This window comes from Elaeis guineensis, unplaced genomic scaffold (genome assembly GCF_000442705.2).
Source record: "Elaeis guineensis isolate ETL-2024a unplaced genomic scaffold, EG11 Super_Scaffold_31900, whole genome shotgun sequence".
NCBI lineage: Eukaryota > Viridiplantae > Streptophyta > Magnoliopsida > Arecales > Arecaceae > Elaeis > Elaeis guineensis.
Window position 1 is genome coordinate 1,791,282 of NW_027332420.1, and position 22,844 is coordinate 1,814,125.

General features: G+C 39.2%; 1 protein-coding gene across 2 annotated transcripts; it reads right to left on the bottom strand.

Annotated features, from left to right (window-relative positions):
- Positions 1–1,885: 1,885 nt before the first annotated feature.
- LOC105058779 (NADPH-dependent aldehyde reductase-like protein, chloroplastic) lies at positions 1,886–13,308 on the bottom strand. 2 transcript variants are annotated; one of them, XM_073250425.1, is made up of 2 exons: positions 12,918–13,308; positions 1,886–2,659 (listed from the first exon to the last, which is right to left on the bottom strand). In XM_073250425.1, exons 1-2 carry the CDS (start codon positions 13,224–13,226, stop codon positions 2,189–2,191), a joined length of 780 nt encoding a protein of 259 aa, XP_073106526.1. In that variant the 5' UTR covers positions 13,227–13,308; the 3' UTR covers positions 1,886–2,188. The 2 variants fall into 2 exon arrangements, with proteins under 2 accessions (XP_073106526.1, XP_073106525.1); XM_073250424.1 differs by having other exon boundaries at positions 1,886–2,631; positions 12,887–13,308.
- Between the last annotated feature and the right edge of the window lie 9,536 nt (positions 13,309–22,844).

Below are 22,844 nucleotides of genomic sequence, written 5' to 3' on the forward strand. Positions count from 1 at the left end.
GTACTTGAAATGTTCTATGCAAGTACCAAGCCATGCTGCATAAAGTTCCATTTCAGGGACTAAGCATATCATCAACAGACTGTAGCTGCCACATGAATGACTTTCCACATAATCTCTGATAAGGAAACCTGCACCAGCTGAGGAACTACTAACCAACCTATCAAAATTGATGTTAAGCACCACCAGGGGATGGGATCGCAAACAAACAAGGATACATGAGACAAGGCAGGGTTCACACAAACCCTTGCTGCCATGCTAATAGGATCAATCCTTTGAGCATAGAGAAATTCCCTGATCAATCCTTTGAGAAAAGAGAAACTCCTTTGCTAGATAAATAGCCCTTTTACAAAGATCATTGATTATTGAAACCGTTCCTTGGAATAAATCTATCATTCCTAGCAGTCCATAGGATCCATCCAGCATAAGCAAGCAAAGATTGTCTCTTAATCTAGTTTTTCTTCAGTAGGAACTGAATAGTTCATTGAAGACAGTGTTGAGCAACATACCCTAGCTTGATGTGCAAGTTTACTCCAAACAACTTTATCAAATGGACAAGTCACCAAACACATGCTCCGCATCCTCATCTGTGTCTCCAAAAAGATCACAAAAGCACTGATTATGCTGGATAAGGCCTCTTGCTTGTAAAATGACTTTGCAGGGGAGTCTATTCCACTAGGCATGCCACCATAAGAAACATACTCTACCACATACCAAAGCCTTCGAAATCCATTAGGACTCACCATTTGATTGATGATAATAGTCCACATAATTATATTATACACCTTCAAAATGATATTCAAAGCCTTGTTTTTTCCCAGGTTAATCGATCCATCCAGCATCCTTTGGGGAGTGGTATTTTAAAAATATCCTTTTTTATTGAGGAAAAATGGTTGCAAGCTTCTGAATATGAGAATATCTCATGTACTTAACTCAGTCAACACATCAGCAACCTTTAATCCTTCAATGCAATTGTCCATGTTAATTGAGATAGGCATAGAGTTCACAGCACATGTGCAAATCCAGGGCTGATTAAGCAAATCAATATCCTGCCGATTGCTAATGATCCATAAGAAACCCTCCTGAATAACTAACCTTACTAACACATAGATTCCCAAATAGCCAAACTTCTCTTACAGGGTTTATACTCCTACCAATCACAGACCAACCCACACCATAATGACTCAGTATTAAGAACAAGACTACATCAGCTTCCCCTATCAAAGCTGACCTTAAAGCTTGGAGTTCATACAGTCCGAGGCCGCCCGTCCTTTTGGTTTGCAGATCTTTCCCCAGGATATTAGATGCAACTTCCTTTTTTTCATATAATAACCCAGAGAAAGCATGTAAGTTCAACTTTGATTGTCTTAAAATTCTCATCGCCACTGAACTTGCATGTTTCTCGAGATAGCACCTTACAAGATGACTATTTGGTTATGGCATTCTTAAGTCTTAACAACTAGTATAGAGCAGCTAGAATAAATCTCAGGTGTTCTCATAAACCAAAATTTTCCTACAATTTTTTTTCTCTAGATCATCTTTGCATATACAACATACGAGCAAATTTTATAGAATGAATGCAAAAGTAATGTAAAAATCTGATACCATTTGAGTTATGTAAGATGCATATAGCAAATAACGTCAATAGGGCAGATTCAGGTTTTAGAATTGCAACACATACCTTGTAGATAGAAACATGATTGCGAAAGAAGCATGTATGAGCTCATGAATGGTTACAGGATCCTTCCTTCAACAGCATGGTCAAGAAGATGAAATCCTCACATGATCCCTTTTATTTCTCCATGGTTTCATCGAAGATAACAGATTAAAGTAAGAATATCATCTCACAAGGTAAACATTCCCATCCAAAGTAGAATCGAAGTGCGTATGAATCTAAACTATAACAATCAAATATTTTAGCACGTGCATTGCACATCTCTGCCTACATACATATCAATTTGCCAACGAAACAACCAGACAAGGAGACAAACCATACATACACACAATGCCACCACGACACACAAACTATTCGACACAATGTCTCAGAGGACGATGGCATAAATACCAACAATGATTGAGTAAACAGGCCTATAAGTATCAGAGAGGAACTAAAAAACCACCATACGAGGAACAAATGTAATAATTATAAATAAAGTGAACACTGTCAATGTTATGAAGTCCCGTGCTTAACCTAGACGTAGCCACCGTTCGCGCGGATGACCTGGCCGTTAACCCACTCGGCGGCGTCCGTAGCGAGGAAGCCCACGACCGGTGCGATGTCCTTGGTCTCCCCCAGCCGCCCCAGCGGGCACTCCTCCACCACCTTCTTCACCGTCTCCTCGCTCTTCCCAGCAAAGAAGAGCTCCGTCGCCACCGGCCCTGGCGCCACGCAGTTCGCCGTGATCCTCGTTCCCTTCAGCTCCTTCGCCAAGATCCTCGTCATCGCCTCCACCGCCACCTTCGACGCCGTGTACGCCGCGTACCCGGGCCGCAGCGCCCCCACCAGCGACGAGGACACCGTGATGATCCACCCGCCGCCGCCCTGCTGGAGTCGGTTGGCCGCCTCGCGGCAGCAGAGAAAGGCGCCGCGGGCATTGACGGCGAAGATGGCGTCCCAGTCCTCGACAGCGGTATCGGCGAGGGAGGGGTGTAGGAACCAGATCTAGGATTTCAGGGTTAGATCTTGAAACTTTTTCAAGATACAGTGGAAGACTAAAATAAATCAAAATTTATTTTCTAAGATCAGAAAATCCCTAGATCTAAGATCCTATTACATGATTATTATATAGCATTAAATCAAAAATTAAAATATATATAAATATAGTATGAATTACATGTTGATCATATCAACATGTTTCTATACTAGCTACATCTAATGTATGTATTAAATAATAGATCAGATCTATTACCTTGCAAGTTAGACGCTCTAACCTCGCTGATCCGGGCTTAAGGATGATGTTGCAAGCCGCACACACGTCCGGCCTCTAGGAGTCGTCCACACGAGCTCACGAATCTCGATCAGAAGTCCTGCTTCAGGAAATCAGCACAGTATGCTAGTACTGCGCTGATCCTTCTTTGATGGTTGATCAGGTGCCTCATTCTTCTTGATTTGGACTCTTCCAAAGATGGAAAGCAGAAGGAGGAGTTTCAGATCTGAGACGCTCTCAGGAAACTCAAGATGGAAGGAGGAAAGATATGAAAATAAAAACCCTAGAAGAAGACCCTCTTCTTCTTCACGTTTTTCTCTCTAGACACTCAAACTTGCGTCTTTTATATCTCCACGACCCAAAGGTATTTCTCTCTGATTTTTGGATGGTAGAAAGGTCTCTCAAAAAACTATCTCCCCTTAAAATTTCATGAAGAAACTCGTCTTATATAGAGAGATATGATAGAGTCCTTGTCTAGGTCAAACACCTAGTCAAGGCTTATCCAAACATGGCAAGTAAAGGGACGCCCAACTCTTGAGCACCTCCTTCATATTTTCGTGGATGGATCAACAGAAAAGGGTGCACAATGTAAACCCTAAAAGCCACAAAAATTCCAAAAAAAATTTGGATAAATTCGGTGCAAAATTGAAAGAGTTTTGGATTTCTAAAACTCTATCTCATAGAATTCGAAATCCAAACTTATTCCTTTTAGATTTGATCCAAATCACCTTCCATGTAAGAAAGAAGAGAGGAGACCTTTTGTGAACGTGGGAGAGATCTGGGAGAGGGCTTTTGTCACACAAAATAAGTGGAGATTGGCGTTGAATAAGAGAGAGGGCGTGGAGAAGGTTTATGTGGTGCAAGGTGGAATCCTAGTCCTACTAGGATTCTGTCTCATAACTTGTTTTAATTTGGTTTCCCAAACCAAATCAAATCAAAATTAGATCAACCCAATTAAAATAGGTCTTAACCTAATTAAGAACCTAATTTAATCAGATTAAATTAGATTTAAATCTGATTTAATTTTCTAATCAAATTAGAAATTAGATTGACCCAAGTCCTAGTTGAACTAGGACTAGTCTTTCCTTGCACTTGGCTTATCCAATAAACCAATTGGACTTGATCCAATCAAGCCCAAATCAAATCTAATTAAATCATATTTAATTAGACTTAATCTCAGCCCATTGGCTTAATCAAATTAAGCTAATTAGCAATCGAATTGCTAATCGATCCTCCTGCAACACTTGCACTGGGTTAAATGTCAATCGTATTGATTATTTAACCCTATAACGATTCTTAATCGTTGATCAACCATCCGATCGGATCATGAACTCTAATGTGTGTGACCTCATAGGTCCGAACCTAAGCCGGTAGCATAGAAACAAATTCCTATACCAATCGAAGTGACCATCTAGCAATGGTACCCGACGTCCGGATAGGTCGAATGTGTAGAACAATATCCTTAGAACACATGCGGATATAGTTTTCATATAATTCATCCCCTTGACCAAAATGATCATAGGACACCCCAGAGCTCAACTGTCAACTCTGATCAGGTTGTCCACATTGTATTTCAAAATATCAAATCCATCTGATGGATTACCCTGGCCAAGGTTTTGCTAAATTGAAATACAGCGACTCATTCTTCTCCAACTCTTGGAGTGGTCAATCCCATCTCGATCACACTCTGACTTCGCAAGTACTTGACTGTGCCCAGAAGCCTTCCGTCCCTGAATTAGAAATTCAGTTAGTCCAGTACCAAAGCACAGTGAGTTGCTTGCAAGTCACTGAGGTGATCTCAAGTCTAAGGGACACTTATACCTATATCCCATCAGAGACATTCTCGACAGCAGAATGCTCTGGAGTTGGTCACGTTCAATGACGATGTACCCTTACATCTCACCTGTATGCCATACCAGTGTCTCCACACTCCTTGGTTAAGAGGACAACCAACCCATATGGCCTACAGCGACCTATGCTCGATAGAAGCTGTCGTCCTTATTAACAGCCTATCATTTGGTCATGAACAGTTTTAAGGACTAATCGATAAATCCTCTCTTTATCGAACTTAAATAGTCCTAAGGACTTCATCATAACAACGGAGTTCATTAGAAGATGAAAGCTTATGATGAAAATGCCAAATATATTTTATTTATTAACAAATCAATTACAATACTTGGTTGCTCAACCGTCAACAGCTTGACGATTGGCTTTTTAGGACACATTTCCCAACAACTCCCACTTGTCCTAAAGCCACTCGGCACAGTATCTAATACCCATCTTCGACTTGTGGTTGTCGAACTCCTTTATTGCCAGGGCTTTAGTGAAGGGGTCGGCTAGGTTCTCCTTTCAGTCGATCTTCTGAAGGTCGACGTCACCTCGATCCACGATCTCTCGGACCAGGTGGAAGTGGTGCAAGATGTGCTTCATCCGCTGATGTGCTTTGGTTCCTTCACCTGAGCTATGGTACCAGTGCTGTCGCAGTAGAGCAGGACTGGACCATCAAAGGAGGATGCTACTCCAAGCTCATTGATGAATTTCCTCAGCCACACAGCTTCCTTCGCGGCATCCGATGCTGCGATGTACTCCGCTTCACAAATAGAGTCCGCCACAGTATGCTGCTTGGAACTCTTCCAGCAGATGGCTCCACCATTCAGAGTAAAGATATAACCCGACACACTCCTGCTGTCATCATGGTCAGATTGGAAGCTGGAGTCTGTGAACCCCACAAGTTTCAGATCTGACTCGCCATAAATCAACCATTGGTCCTTAGTATTTCTCAAATACTTAAGGATGGCTTTAACCACTTTCCAGTGGTTTTCTCCAGGATCAGATTGGTATCTACTCACTACTCCTAGTGAGTATGCCACATCTGGTCTTGTACATGTCATGGCGTACATGGTAGATCCCACGGCTGAAGCATATGAGACTCTACTCATACGCTCTCTCTCTTCAGGAGTTGTCGGATAATCCTTCTTAGAGAGAGAAATTCCTTGGCCTATCGGTAGATAGCCCTTCTTGGAATTCTCCATGCTGAACCTCTTCAGCACAGTATCTATGTACATGGACTGGGATAACCCAAGCATCCTTTTAGATCTATCCCTATAGATCTTCATCCCTAGGATGTAGGATGCTTCACCCAAGTCCTTCATGGAGAACTATGATGACAACCAAACTTTTATTCCCTGTAGTGCGGGGATGTCATTTTCGATTAAGAGAATGTCATCCACGTACAAGATAAGGAATACCACAACTGGACCATTTGCCCATTTATAGATGCAGGGCTCTTCTCCATTCTTAATGAAGCCATACGTTTTGATCACCTTATCAAAACGCATGTTCCAACTCCGAGAAGCTTGCTTCAATCCATAAATGGATCTCTGAAGCTTGCACACCTTGGACTCATCTGTGGATGTAAACCCTTCAGGTTGTATCATATACACCTCTTCAGTCAGCTCTCCATCAGGAAAGCTGTCTTTACATCCATCTGCCAGATCTCATAATCCAGATGGGCAGCTATTGCAAGCATTATCCGAATAGATTTGAGCATTGCCACAGGGGAAAACGTCTCGTCATAGTCAATACCATAACGTTGACGATACCCCTTGGCAACCAGACGGGCTTTATAGGTCTCCACCTTTCCATCTGCGCCCCTCTTCCTTTTGAAGACCCATTTACACCCAATGGGTTTAACCCCTTCAGGTGGGTCAACCAATGTCCATACATCGTTGACCTTCATGGACTCCATTTCGGATTTCATGGCTTCAAGCCATTTCTCGGAATCAGGTCTCTGCATAGCATCCATATAGGTGATCGGATCCTCATTATTCTCATCAAGTTTGATGGGATCACCATCCCGGACCAAGAAACCGTAGTATCTGTCCGGCTGACGTGGTACTCTACCGGATCGCCTTAATGGTGCAGGTATATTGGGCTCCGGATCTGATCTAATCATATCCGACTCAGGTTCAGCTATTGGTGTCGGTCCTTCTACCTGTTGAACTTCATCAAGTTCAACCTTAGAGGCAACGGTTCCTTCACCAAGGAACTCCTTTTCTAAAAAGATTGCCTTAAGGCTGACGAACACCTTTTGTTCATCAGCATGGTAGAAAAAATATCTTTTTGTCTCTTTGGGGTACCCTATGAATGAGCATTTGTCAGACCTAGGTCCAAGTTTGTCTGTGACTAATCGTTTGACATAGGCCGGGCACCCCCAGACCCTAAGGTGTGAAAGTGCTGGCTTATATCCCGTCCATATCTCATATGGAGTCTTAATTACAGACTTACTTGGAATCCTATTTAACAGATAACAAGCCGATTCGAGTGCATATCTCCAGAAGGATATCGGCAAGCTAGCAAAAAAAAACCCATCATGGATCGGACCATGTCTAACAAAATCCGATTCCTCCTTTCAAACACACCATTATGCTGTGGTGTTCCTGGAGGAGTCCATTGAGAGAGAATCCCATTCTCTCCTAGATATGTGAGAAACTCACTAGAAAGGTATTCTCCTCCTCGATCAGATCGAAGAGTTTTAATACTCTTCCCAGTTTATTTTTCTACTTCACTTCAGAATCGTTTGAACATTTCAAATGAATCCGACTTATGTTTCATCAGATAGACATATCCATATAGGTATAGGTCAACCGTGAAAGCTATGAAGTAGAAATATCCACCTCTAGCACTGGTGCTCATGGGCCCACATACATCAGTATGTACTAGGCCCAAGAGCTCAGTAGCTCTCTCACCTTTTCTAGTAAAAGGTGACTTGGTCATTTTACCAAGAAGACAGAACTCACAGGTTGGAAGTGATTCACAATCACTGACTTTGAGGATTCCCTCTTGAGTCAACCTGTTTATTCTGTTCTTATTTATATGACCTAGCCTCCAATGCCATAAGTAGATATTTGACACACTATCTAATCTAGGGTGCTTGCCAGTAGAATAGACTCTTATCAGGCTTGATCTTTTTGGTCTGGCTCTGCACAGATGTCCCAGCCTGAACTTGCACCTTCTTGACTTTCTTCTTCTTGTTCTTCTTTCCTTTCTCAAAGGGTCGAGAACCAGAAGATGAACCTCCCACTGAGTTCACTGAGTTCACCGACTCCTTGAGGAGTTGGTGATCCTTCTCAAAGTTCTGAAGCAACCCCATTAACCCATGGTAGTTTACTTCAGGCTTTGTCATTCTATAATGAGTGAGGAATGGGAGACAAGACTTGGGCAGCGAGTTCAGTATTGCATCTTTCCCAAACTGCTCATGCAAGGGAAAGCCGAGCTTGCTCAATCGTTCCATCAGCTCGATCATGTACAATACATGATCAGTGATAGAGACTCCATCCCGTATTTTGGCGTTGAAGATGGCACAACTAGTCTTGTGCCTCTCTACGTCATCGGGTGTGCCAAAGGTATCCTCCAACACTTGAAGCATGTCCTTTGGCTGAGCCGTCTCGAATCTGCGACTGAACTCGTCGCTCATGATAGCAGCTAGCATGATACAGCACATCGTGGTCCGATCACTGAGCCACTTCTGGTAAGTGTCTCTGACTGTTCCACATGCATTGACAGCTGGCTCCTCAGGTGCAGGATCTAATATCACATATAGGATCCGTTCATGCTCCAGGACTATCTTCAACTTTCGATACCAGCTATCGAAGTTGGATCCCACCAACTTATCATTGTCCAACAATGATCAGAGTGATAGGGAAGTGGCCATATTTGCACAAAGGAGAACCATAACCTAATTAGTAATTGATTCATTAAACCTAAAGATTTGGACTTTAATCAAAAGGTTTCTCCCACTATTTTATTCGAATTGGTAGCCTCTACCTCCAATTCGAGGAATTATCCTAATTCCTTAGCGGGTACTAGAATCCACTTAGACTGCACACAAGCCCAACTTTGGTTGGCCAACCCATGTACATCTAAGGGTAGGTTCATAACCAATTGTTTCTCTAAACAATTTCTAGTAATTTTAATTTTGCCCCAGAAACCTAATCAGTAGGCTTTGGCCTCCACTGTAAGGATCCAGTTAGGTCCAACCATTAACATGATCATACTTGGTATATCTAACCAACGAATGATTAAGCCCAACTTTGGTTGGCTCACCTAACCACCATTAGAGAGATACTTCCAAGTCGTCATATGATGAGTGATAATTCCATTAGTCAACAAGCACCAGGCCTTTGGGTCTGCAATGATTATTGAGTTCATGGACTCATTATCAAACACCTTAATGGGAGGCTATGACTCAGTTATCTCCATAACTTTATCATTTTAAGGACCTAATAATTTTAGAGGATTTAAATAATATAGAGGATGAAGTCAGATGAACCAGCTTATCATGATCCTCCCACTGGCTTCACCAAGTCAGCTTAAGGGAGACCATTAAAAGGGCTGGTCTAGGAGCACCTAAATCAGTCACACTGATTTACCTAGCTGACATGGGTCAGCTCGAATAGTCAAGTGATCTGATCAAAACATAATTTCACCAAGAGGCCAGGTAAGTTCGATCAGTGGGAGGGTCTGCCAAAGCTTGCCTTAGACACCATCAGAAATGGCCAGGTAAGCGGGCTCCCAATTAAAAACCACCGGTCTGGTTTACCTTAGACACCAACTGGTTTAATTAGTTTCGATTAGATCAACCTAACAGTTCGTGCTAGATCGCTTAGCCAAGAATCAAGTCCATTTGGTTCTCGTTAAAGACATGGACTTGACCAACTACAACTATTGTAATTGATCTAGAGAATCCTTGACCTAATCTAAGACAACAATTGATTAGATTTAGTCAATTCTCTAATTAAGTCCATCTTTAATCTAACCATAGGTCTAACCCAATTAATGGACCTAGTTTCCACTAACCCATTAACCCAATGTGTTATGATTTGTGTCTTAGGTTCTTCAATTCACAATCCTAGAACCTAATCAAACAACTTCTTAATTCTTAATTAAGTTTTGGGCTGAGGGTTGGGTTCGGCTTTTCAAAAAATAATTTTCATATTTGTAAAACAATTTTACAATATGATTCTACCAATCATATTGCATGTTTGATTCATAATCAAGATGCAAGTGAAATAAACATGAAACTACTTTAGATCTAATCTAAACAGGTTCATGTAATTGAAACAATTTCAACTTTAAATAATTTTTTTGCATAAAAATTATTAACAAAGAGATTTTATTTCAGATTTAAACATCTTTTAAATCTAATAAATTATAAATTTAATCTAGATCATATCTAACAAATTTATGATTAAAGATAGATCTACACAAACTAGGACAACCTTTGCACTGTAAGGGGTAAACCTTACAGCAGGACAACCTTGCAGTTTGTGATTGATCTAAAATTTTAATTTCAGATTTAATAATCAGATTATAAATTAGATCTAATCTAAAAATAATCTAAGCATGTATAAATAATCATGTAATAAAATAAAGAACCTGGGCTCTGATACCAATTGTAGGAACCAGATCTAGGGTTTCAGGGTTAGATCTTGAAACTTTTTCAAGATCATACAGCGGAAGACTAAAATAAATCAAAATTTATTTTCTAAGATCAGAAAATCCCTAGATCTAAGATCCTATTACATGATTATTACATAGCATTAAATCAAAAATTAAAATATATATAAATATAGTATGAATTACATGTTGATCATATCAACATGTTTCTATACTAGCTACATCTAATGTATGTATTAAATAATAGATCAGATCTATTACCTTGCAAGTTAGACGCTCTAACCTCGCTGATCCGGGCTTAAGGATGATGTTGCAAGCCGCACACACGTCCGGCCTCTAGGAGTCGTCCACACGAGCTCACGAATCTCGATCAGAAGTCCTGCTTCAAGAAATCAGCACAGTATGCTAGTACTGCGCTGATCCTTCTTTGATGGTTGATCAGGTGCCTCATTCTTCTTGATTTGGACTCTTCCAAAGATGGAAAGCAGAAGGAGGAGTTTCAGATCTGAGACGCTCTCAGGAAACTCAAGATGGAAGGAGGAAAGATATGAAAATAAAAACCCTAGAAGAAGACCCTCTTCTTCTTCACGTTTTTCTCTCTAGACACCCAAACTTGCATCTTTTATATCTCCACGACCCAAAGGTATTTCTCTCTGATTTTTGGATGGTAGAAAGGTCTCTCAAAAAACTATCTCCTCTTAAAATTTCACGAAGAAACTCGTCTTATATAGAGAGATATGATAGAGTCCTTGTCTAGGTCAAACACCTAGTCAAGGCTTATCCAAACATGGCAAGTAAAGGGACGCCCAACTCTTGAGCACCTCCTTCATATTTTCATGGATGGATCAACAGAAAAGGGTGCATAATGTAAACCCTAAAAGCCACAAAAATTCCAAAAAAAATTTGGATAAATTCGGTGCAAAATTGAAAGAGTTTTGGATTTCTAAAACTCTATCTCATAGAATTCGAAATCCAAACTTATTCCTTTTAGATTTGATCCAAATCACCTTCCATGTAAGAAAGAAGAGAGGAGACCTTTTGTGAACGTGGGAGAGATCTGGGAGAGGGCTTTTGTCGCACAAAATAAGTGGAGATTGGCGTTGAATAAGAGAGAGGGCGTGGAGAAGGTTTATGTGGTGCAAGGTGGAATCCTAGTCCTACTAGGATTCTGTCTCATAACTTGTTTTAATTTGGTTTCCCAAACCAAATCAAATCAAAATTAGATCAACCCAATTAAAATAGGTCTTAACCTAATTAAGAACCTAATTTAATCAGATTAAATTAGATTTAAATCTGATTTAATTTTCTAATCAAATTAGAAATTAGATTGACCCAAGTCCTAGTTGAACTAGGACTAGTCTTTCCTTGCACTTGGCTTATCCAATAAACCAATTGGACTTGATCCAATCAAGCCCAAATCAAATCTAATTAAATCATATTTAATTAGACTTAATCTCAGCCCATTGGCTTAATCAAATTAAGCTAATTAGCAATCGAATTGCTAATCGATCCTCCTGCAACACTTGCATTGGGTTAAATGTCAATCGTATTGATTATTTAACCCTATAATGATTCTTAATCGTTGATCAACCATCCGATCGGATCATGAACTCTAATGTGTGTGACCTCATAGGTCCGAACCTAAGCCGGTAGCATAGAAACAAATTCCTATACCAATCGAAGTGACCATCTAGCAATGGTACCCGACGTCCGGATAGGTCGAATGTGTAGAACAACATCCTTAGAACCCATGCGGATATAGTTTTCATATAATTCATCTCCTTGACCAAAATGATCATAGGACACCCCAGAGCTCAACTGTCAACTCTGATCAGGTTGTCCACATTGTATTTCAAAATATCAAATCCATCTGATGGATTACCCTGGCCAAGGTTTTGCTAAATTGAAATACAACGACTCATTCTTCTCCAACTCTTGGAGTGGTCAATCCCATCTCGATCACACTCTGACTTCGCAAGTACTTGACTGTGCCCAGAAGCCTTCCGTCCCTGAATTAGAAATTTAGTTAGTCCAGTACCAAAGCACAGTGAGTTGCTTGCAAGTCACTGAGGTGATCTTAAGTCTAAGGGACACTTATACCTATATCCCATCAGAGACATTCTCGACAGCAGAATGCTCTGGAGTTGGTCACGTTCAATGACGATGTACCCTTATATCTCACCTATATGCCATACCAGTGTCTCCACACTCCTTGGTTAAGAGGACAACCAACCCATATGGCCTACAGCGACCTATGCTCGATAGAAGCTGTCGTCCTTATTAACAGCCTATCATTTGGTCATGAACAGTTTTAAGGACTAATCGATAAATCTTCTCTTTATCGAACTTAAATAGTCCTAAGGACTTCATCATAACAACGGAGTTCATTAGAAGATGAAAGCTTATGATGAAAATGCCAAATATATTTTATTTATTAACAAATCAATTACAATACTTGGTTGCTCAACCGTCAACAGCTTGACGATTGGCTTTTTAGGACACATTTCCCAACAAGGGGTACTTGGAGTCGATCACGCCGGCGCACGCGACGAGGATGTGGGGCGCGGTGCCGAAGAAGGACTCGGCCCGGTCGAAGAGGGACTTGACGTTGTCCGGGTCAGAGACGTCGGCGCGGACGGCGACGGCACGAACAGCGGACGAGGAGGAGGAAGAGTTCAGCTCCGTGGCAAGGAGGTCGGCGTAGGGGCAGGAGGAGGAGGAGGCGTAATTGAGGACGAGGCGGGCACCGAGGGAAGCGAGGTGGATGGCGATGGCGCGACCGATGCCGCGGGAGGCGCCTGTAACGATGGCCACACGGCCGTCGAGGGGGCGGTCGGCGCCCATCGGGAAGCAGCGTTCTGTGTTTCTAAACGACGGAAGTGTGCGGATGGCGGTGGCAATTTTGTCCCACCCACGGGATATCAGCCGGATTCGAGCGGGACGGAATTTATCCGATCCAATTAAAATCTAAAACATCAATTTTATTTAAATATATATATATATATATATATATATATATATATATATATAAATAGTAGTCTCTTTTGTCATTTGTTAACCTTCTTCACTTGACATGTGTATAAGAATTTAAGAGAGAATTATATAGGGAGGTGGCGCGGTCTCTCTTGATGCGTGTGATGGTTCTCAATGGTGGGGGACAGTGATTTCACGACCTTAATCCATGATCATTCTGTCTACTTCGATCACCTCGTAGAGTTCATTCTCGCTCGCTTCTACCTCCCCGCCGACAAAGACAAACCCTGATTTCAAGGCCTCAGCAATACCGCCAAGGCCGCCTCCAAAAAGGAGTCTCACAAGAATCTTAAGAAGACTCGCTGCGCTGCCTCGATCCTAGAAAATCTGCCACCATCCTCGACCTTTTAAAGAAGAGCATCTTTGAGGCCGCTGACAAATCATATGACCGCGGTAGCGACAGTGATGAGGCTCCCGAGATTGACGAGAACCTCAATCGCTCTATCATCGCCGACGACCGCTCCGTCACCTATGAGGAGCTCCGGCAATGCTTCCATCGTCGGATCAAGGAGCTCCGATCAAATCGGAATACCTAGCCGTCTGAGAAGAAAAAGAAGAAGAAAGAGAAGAAAAAGGAACAAGCAAAATAAGAAGATAAAGAATAAGAAGTATGAGAAGAGGTAGAGCCCTCTTCTCATGGGAAGCAGAAGCGAGAGGAGTCGGAAGAGGAAAAGGGAAAGAAAAAGAAGGCGAAGCTAGAGGAGGGGAGACGGTGAACGGCGGACGGTGGAAAAATCAATGAAAATAGAGGAAAGATAGAAAGAATGTAAGGGTAAGACCTTTCCCCTCATGGATGATCATTTTTCTTTTCATTTCATAATCTTTTACTAAGATCTTTGGAAAAGGAGAGCACTGGAGAGATATTAGGGAGATTTCTTAAGTTTCAATTGGATTATTTTTGAAAATTGGAGGAAAATATTGGAGAGGACTGGGGTGCGGAGAGGGGCCTCATGGTGGCTAGCAAAGGTGGCGAGGAGGTGGAGGGCGACAGAGAGGCAACGGATGGTGGAGCATAGATTGGTAGAGACCTTGCAGATGCCTCGCATCTCAATACATCGCATGAGATTATAAGTTAGTATATATAATATCCAATACAAAATCTTATCATTCAAAGACACCCACCACAAAACCCTAGCCAATAACTAAGCTTACTTGTTCGGCCGCTCCAAGCCTCCCACTCGATACTCCTGTGGATGAAAAAAAAAATGCTTCACACTTCCCTCCCAATCGAGACTCCTATGGGTAGAAAAAAATAAAGAAAAAATCATGAGAAACTATAGAAAAATCAACGAAATCAAAGAAAAGACAGAAAAAAAATAGAAGATAAGATCCTTTCCCACATAGATTGCATTTTTTTCTTTTGCTTCATTTTCTTTACATTTTATTCTCATTTTTAGAGATCTGTGGAGAAGGAGAGCACCTAAGGAAGATTGGAGGGGTTTTTCTTTTTTTTTTTTTCTTTTGGTTCCATGTTTTCATTTCATTCTTTCTTTGGGAGATCTGTGGGGAAGGAACCCTAAAGAGATCCATAGGGAAGGGGAAGGGGAAGGGGAAGGAAGGGGAAGGGGAGCACCTGAGGGATATCCTAGAGATCTGTGGGGAGGGAGAGCACCTGAGAGAGATTTGTAGCAATGTGAGTTGGTTAGCTTAATCTTTGCAGAGAAGACTATATTTTTTTAATTATTTTATTTAAAGGGTTTGAAGGAGGTCGCCATCCGATGGTGGCAGCCCGAGTCAAATTGATCGGCCAGCTTAAGGAGGAAAGAGACTAAGCCAATTTGGCTCGTTGAGCCCATATTGAAAGCGTATCAAGCGGACTTGAATTAGGTGGACTTAGGAACGGGAATGGATGGCTAGATCAAGTCAACTAAAATTGCTCATCGGAGATCGCCGCCCAATCCAATGGGTGAAGCAGGAGGGGTGGATGCTAAGATCTATGCGGACAGCTCCACGAGCTTGAGCCCTCATGCAGTCGGGCCTACAAATCATTTTGACCCACTAGCATTAGGCCATGAAGCGGGCGATGACCCATCTATGGCGAGCATATGGGTTTTGCTGGGGCGGTCTCTTCTTGGCCCAAGAGGCCTGGCCCCTAAATTTGATATGGGTCGGGCACCTATGAAGCCCATTGGGCAGAATTTTGGGACCAATGGGTCCAAAAAAGGGCCTGTTACACCAAACAAGACTAAAGGCAAGGCTCTGGTCCTCCAAGAGACTCACATGGAGTCGACAGATGGCGTTGGAGGCACTGGGTCTTCGTTTTCTTAGCTAAGACCTCAAGGGAGGAGGGGAGGACCTTGGTCTAGCCACAGGAGATGGCATCTGATTCGGTGCCTTCAACTGAGGTAAGGCATTCGGAGCAGGGGATTGGGCCTACACATATGGATGTAATAGGAGGAAGCCTAGTTTGAGACCATGAAGATGCTGTTGATTAGTTAAGATAGGCCATCCAGAGGGAAGGAAAGAGTCCACATACGATGGACCTGATGGCAGCTAGATCAGAGACAGATGCTCAGGCTGAGGGGGTTCTAGTGCGGACTCCCCTTTCTACTAGCTATCCATTAAGGATGCTAATTTGGAACACTCGAGGGGTAGAAAAGCTCTCATTTCGATTGACTTTTGGTAGATTATGAAAGAATTGTACCCTGCAAACTATTGTATTTGTTATGTGATAGGATCTTTTCTGTAATTACTTCCAACTCATGTATAACATTAATAAAGAAATATTTTTTATGTTTCATCATTTGCAATATCTTAATTAATTTTTAAGATTATGATGAACCCCATAGATTAGGAGAATGATTTTACGACCATAAATGGTTCATATCAATGAGACCTAAAATCATAAAATCTTAATCTAAAATAATCCTAGTTATTGGATCATTGAGTCGGGGATCAACGATTCCGAAAAAACTAAGACATCCTATGTATGCTCAAAGGAGAGAGTGGTTGATCTCACAACTACTTGTGTAGGGATATTGATACAAAGATGTAGATGCTCATTAGGATATAAGTACATTGATTTGATCCACTAAGAGAACATCTTATAGAAGCCTTACTTGCATGTCAAAAGATAGTTCTTTAAGTGGGAGTTATGCAAATGATCTTTAGACCTGAGATCACCATGGAATCTTGTACATATGAATCCATATTTTAGTTCATACTCAATCATGGCAAGTCATGAATGGAATGTTCTGGATATGATGGATTGTATATAAAGGTCATGAGTAGATCAATAAAAAATCGATCACTCTTAGTAAGAGAAAATGACATCCCTGTATTCTTATCTCTAAGATAACTCGAGAAGTCTTTGACCAAAGCAGTATGAAGATTAGATAGGATTTCTAATACTTCATTAGAGTTATCGTTGATTAATGAAGAATCAATAGAAATGTATATTTGAATTTGATATGAATCCATACTTATGAACATATTCAGGATGCAGGATGATCGAAAGATTGAATTGCACGGTAACTTATCACTGAAAGATATTTTAATAATTTCTATCAAATTTTATATCTTCTGGGTAGGTATGATATGCTACTAGACGTCAATCATGTCTTGTAGATTTTTATGAATTAAAGTGATTAATTCATGAGTCAATTGGAAAGAGTTTTAATTTGACAACTTGGGTTGACATGGGTTTGACCTAAGTCGATTACATAGAGTCTAATCTAATTAGATCAATATATATCTAAACTTATTGCTGGCTAGATGTGGAGCCCATAGGATCACACATGTTAAAAAGTTAATCAAGAACAGATTTTGGTTAGTTGGTTGGACCAAAGAAACCAACTAAGGTGGCCAAGAAACATGCTAGCACATATGGCATAAACCCTAGCTCCTTAATCAAGGTGATTTGATTAAAATCTTGTTGAATTGGCTAACTCAATTGAGTTATTAAAATTGGGTTAGGATTTGACTTGGACAGATTTAATCAAGATTTAATTGGACTTATTTCAGCCATTTGGGGCATCAATTATAGAGTCCAAGTGGATTGGAACTCTATAAGCCTAGTGCCACAATGGGATTAGGTTGAAATTGTGTCCTTCGTTAAGGAGTCTTAAAATTGTAGATTAATTTGGATTCAATACCTATTAGAAAGTCCTCTCAGCCCTCTATCAGCATGGCACAATATTTAAATAATTCCATGGCTTGATGGGGTGTGAGATGCCCCAAAGATCTTAGTGCACATGGCATTGTAAAGCGTCAAGAGGTGTGAGTTCACGAGAGCATTTCTTCTGATTGGGATACATTCACACCTTGAAATATGTGCCATTAGATCCTTAATTTAGATGGCTATCCAGGTGGTAAAATCAGAATAGGACTCCTTAGATAAATATAAGAACAGGACTCCTTAGATAAATCAGTCCCTGATTCCAATTTCCACAGACACATAGGTGTATTTATCAAAGGAGTCCTGTTCTTATGTGTCTGTGAAAATTGAAAATTTAGCATAAAAGCTATTTATCTAAACTATGTTATAATAGTTTAGTTAATTGTTCATTAGTTACAATTAGTCAAGGGATCTAGGATCTAGAATTTCAGATATCATGGGTCTCATACTTATAAAATTTTTGAAATTCACTATTCCATTGTGCTATCGAAATCCAACAGTGGTATCAAAACAATCTTGATTGATTTAATTAATGATCAATTTGATATTATAATTTTAGTATATACATGTCATGTTGATATATCTAGCATGATAGATGTTATACTTTGTGTTATTGATTGCCACTGATTAGGTGATCTCATCCAAACCCTAATCAATATTAGAGATATGTTTAAAATTTATTAGTCATCATTCTGACAAAAGGTTGTCTTGGAATGATGATATAACTGCTACACATCTGGCACATCATGCTATATTGGTTTTACTTATATGCTAATAGTCTAGTATATTATACATAGAATTAGGATGTGTATTAGAGACCTTCAAAGCCCTCTTAAAAATAATATTTAGTCATAGCGTTAAAAATAAAAAACAAATCCATTCAAAAAATAAGTGATCAATTGATATCTAGAAAAGTGGTTCTGAGAAAGTAAAAAGATTATGATTTTTAATTGGGTACATTTCTTATCTGGTCAAATCTTTTGGTGTCTAAGGCAAGAATGGGGGACCTCCCATCTCTCTCTCACTTACCTGGCCAATTCAATTCATTTAAATCTTGAATAGAAATTGCTTAATGATTAGGATACTACTAATGCCTTCCTTCATACTAAGTTAAAATCACATCAAAAATTATGGTAGGTTTGTTGTATAACACAAGGCTTACTATAGGGATTGATGTGGGATTGTTTTGGTGCATATAATGTTTTATGGCATGTTTGATGATGTTACTTTATTGTGTAACACAAGGGCAACATTATTCAAATATAGCTATGTGAAATTGAAGGATTTGACTAAACTAAGACATTATAGTTTGTTATATAACACAAGGTTATAAGTATCTTAGAGGTAGAAGTAAATGTTGAGAATTGCATGGATTGCAATTGGGAAAAAAAAAATCTTACCCTTGAACTCATAAATGTTTGTTATGTAACACAAGACATTTGTGAGGAATTGGGATCTCAACCCCAAGAAAGAAATCAAAGTAGGATTTCTCGCTTACTATAGATGAGGGCTATGGTATACATAATAAAATAGTAGGAGACACAATTAGATTTATAAGTCCTTATCTAGTTGTGTTTGTCATCTTGACTGGTCTGCTTATATGTTATTGTTTACTTAATGTACATTTATTTAATAGCTTCTTCACTATCACTGCGGAGCATCTTAGATGCCAACAAATTAACTGGTCCTAATTATGTGGATTGGTTAAGAAATTTGAGGATCATATTAACTCAAAATAAAGTCTCCTACATCCTCGACTCTTCAGATCCTAAGTCGATCAGAGAAGATGCAACGAAGAAGGAAAGAGCCACATATAAAATGTGGCAAAATAACAGTTTAACTATCAAATGTATCATGTTGGTCTCAATGAGCAATGAATTACAGAGGCAATATGAGGATATGAAATCTCAGTCCATATTACTCAATTTTAAAGAGTTATATGGAGAGTAAAATAGAACTGCTCGATGTGAGATATCGAAGCAGTCATTCTAAGTCAAAATAAGTGAAGGCTCATCCATGCAAATTCATATTCTAAAGATTATTGACTTAATCACTCGATTAGGTCAATTGAGGTTGGTTATGGATGGAGAGTTTAGTCAGAACTTGATCCTATAGTCACTTTCTGATTCTTTCTCCCAGTTTGTTATAAATTACCATATGAACAAACTGAATACTACCCTACTAGAGCTGCTCAATATGTTGAAAATAGCTGAGAGCTATTTCAAGTCAGAAAAAGCTCTTCTTCTTCTAGTTGATAAGAAGAAGTCAAAGGTAGGAAGACAGGGTTCTAACAGAAAGCAAAATCCTAAAAGTAGCATCCAGAAGAGGAAGAAAGTGTAGAAGAACTTCACAAATGGTACCTATTTTCACTGCGATAAGCAGGGGCACTGAAAGAAAAATTACAAGAGCTACCTTACAAGTTTGAAGCACGATGCAAGTGGAGCATTGAAAGATTTGTCTATGATACAAACTAGTTTGTCATTAAGTACTTCAACTTCTAATTCATGGGTATTGGGTACCGCTTGTGGGTCTCATATATGTAAATCATTGGAGGGACTACAGAAAATTAGAAGTTTGAAGAAAGATGACTTCGAGCTTTATGGTACAAATGGAGAATCTATCCAGGCAGAAATTGTTGGCACCTATATATTGTCATTGCCATCCAGCAAGACATTATTATATGCCCAATGTCATTGGAAATATTGCTTCTATACCTTTGTTGTTGAAACATGGATATGAAATAAAAGCAAAGAATAATTTTTATTCTATATTTAATTCTAATGAGTTTTTGAAAAATGCATATATAGATAATGGTCTCTTTACTCTTCTGCTCAATGATAATATTTTTCTTATTGATAACAATAAGAAAAGAAAGAGAGATGATGAGAATAACTCATATCTTTGGCATTGCTGACTTGATCATATTAGTGAGTCAAGATTAAACAAGATGTATAAAAAAGAATTCTTTGATCCTAATGATTTTGAATCATTTGAAACTTATGAATCTTGTTTCATGGGTAAGATGACCAAAATTCTATTCACAAGACATGGACAAAGGGCAAATGAATTGATAGGTCTTATACATTCAGATGTTTATGGACTTATGACAACCCAGAGGTAGTTATTCCTACTTCATCACATTCACTGATGACTTATCAAGATTTAGATATGTATATCTTATGAAACATAAATTCGAAGTCTTTGATAAGTTTAAAAAGTATCATAAAATGGTTGAAAAATAAACTAGAAAAAGTATCAAAATCTTTAGATCTGATCTAGGAGGCGAGTATTTGTCTAGTGAATTTTTTGATTATCTTAAAGAAAATGATATTCTTTCAGAATGGACCCCTCCTTATACACCAATTAAATGATATAGCTGAAAGGAGGAATCACACTTTATTAGATATGGTGCAGTCCATGATGTGCTTCACGGATCTTTCCGTATCTTTCTGGAGATATGCTCTAGAAACAACTGCTTACATCTTGAATAGGTTCCCACCTAAGTCAATAACTAGCACTCTATATGAGCTATGAAAAAAAAAAAAAATTATATATATTTTAAGATTTGGGGATGTTTTGCTTGTGTCAAAAATACTTTTGGACATAAGTTAAGTACTAGGGCTGACAAATGTAGATTTATAGATTATCCTCAAAAAGATATTGGATACTTCTTTTATCATCCTATAGAGCAAAAGGTTTTTATCAGTAAGTATGCCATTTTTTTGAAAAAAGAGTTTATCCAAGAAAAGAAAAATGGGAGGATGATTGAACTAAGTGAAGTTCAAAATCTACAATCTACTTTATGTTGAAATTTTCATGTTGGGGTTGAAGGAACCAGATCTAGAATTTCAGGGTTAGATCTTGAAACTTTTTCAAGATCATGCAGCGGAAGACTAAAGTAAATCAAAATTTATTTTATAAAATCAGAGAATCTCTAGATCTAAGATCCTATTACATGATTATTACATAGCATTAAATCAGAAATTAAAACATATAGAGAATGAACTACATGTTGATCATATCAATATGTTTCTATGCTACATCTAATGTATATAATAAATAATAGATTAGATCTATTATCTTGCAAGTTAGACATTCTAACCTTGCTGATCCAGGCTTGAGGATGATGTTGCAAGCCGCACACGCATCCGACCTCTAGGAGTCATCCACACGAGCCCACGAATCTTGATCAGAAGTCCTGCTCCAGAAAATCATGCGCTGATCCTTCTTCGATGGTTGATCAAGTGCCTCATTCTTCTTGATTTGGACTCTTTCAAAGATGAGAAGTAGAAGGAGAAGTTTTAGATCTGAGACGCTCTTAGAAAACTCAAGATGGAGGAAACGAAGAGATGAACACAACAACCCTAGAAGAAGGCCCTCCCCTCTTCTTCTTCTCTTTGCTCTCTCTAGACACCCTATCTTGTGTCTATTATATCTCCATACTCCAACCTTCTTTCCCCCTAATTTTTGGCTGCCCCAAAGGACTCTCTTTGATCTATTTTTCATAAAAATTTTATGAAGAAATTTATTTTACACAGAGAGATATGATAGAATCTTTGTCTAGGTCAAATACCTAGTTAAGGTTTATCCAAACATGGCAAGATAAGGGGCGCCCAACTCTTGGGTGTCCCCTCCTTCTTTTTATGCGTGGACCAACAGCAAAGGGTGCCTATCAAGTGCCATAAAAACCACAAAAATTTTAAGAAAAAATTTGGGTAAAATTGATGCAAAAAGGAAAGAGTTTTGGATTTCTAAAACTCTATCTCATAGAATTTGAAATCCAAACTTATTCCTACTTTGATTTGATCCACAACCATCTTCCATGTAAGAAAGAAGAGAGAAAATCTTTTGGGTATGGTGAAGACCTGAGAGAGAATTTTTGTCACACAAAATAAGAGGGAATTGGCGTGGAATAAGAGAGAGGGCGTGGGGGACTTATGTGGCACAAGGTAGAATCCTAGTCTTACTAGGATTCTATCTTATGACTTGTTTTAATTTGGTTTCTCAAACTAAATCAAATAAAAATTAGATTAACCTAATTAAAATAGATCTTAACCCAATTAATAATCTAATTTAATCAGATTAAATTAAATTTAAATCTATTTTAATTTTTTAATCAAATTAGAAATTAGGTTGACCCAAGTCCTAGTTGAACTAGGACTAGTTTTTTCTTGCACTTGGCTTATCCAATAAACCAATTGAACTTGATCCAATCAATCCCAAACTAAATCTAATTAAATTATATTTAATTAAACTTAATCTCAGCCCATTGGCTTAATCAAATTAAGCTAATTAGCAATCAAATTGCTAAT

Excerpts from the sequence above, each read along its gene's own strand:
- LOC105058779 (XM_073250424.1), bottom strand. The coding sequence starts at position 13,226 with ATGGGCGCCGACCGCCCCCTCGACGGCCGTGTGGCCATCGTTACAGGC. Across the intron at positions 2,632-12,886 it reads CAAGTACCCCTTGTTGGGAA|ATACCGCTGTCGAGGACTGG; the intron begins ATGTGTCCTAAA and ends CCTCCCTCGCCG.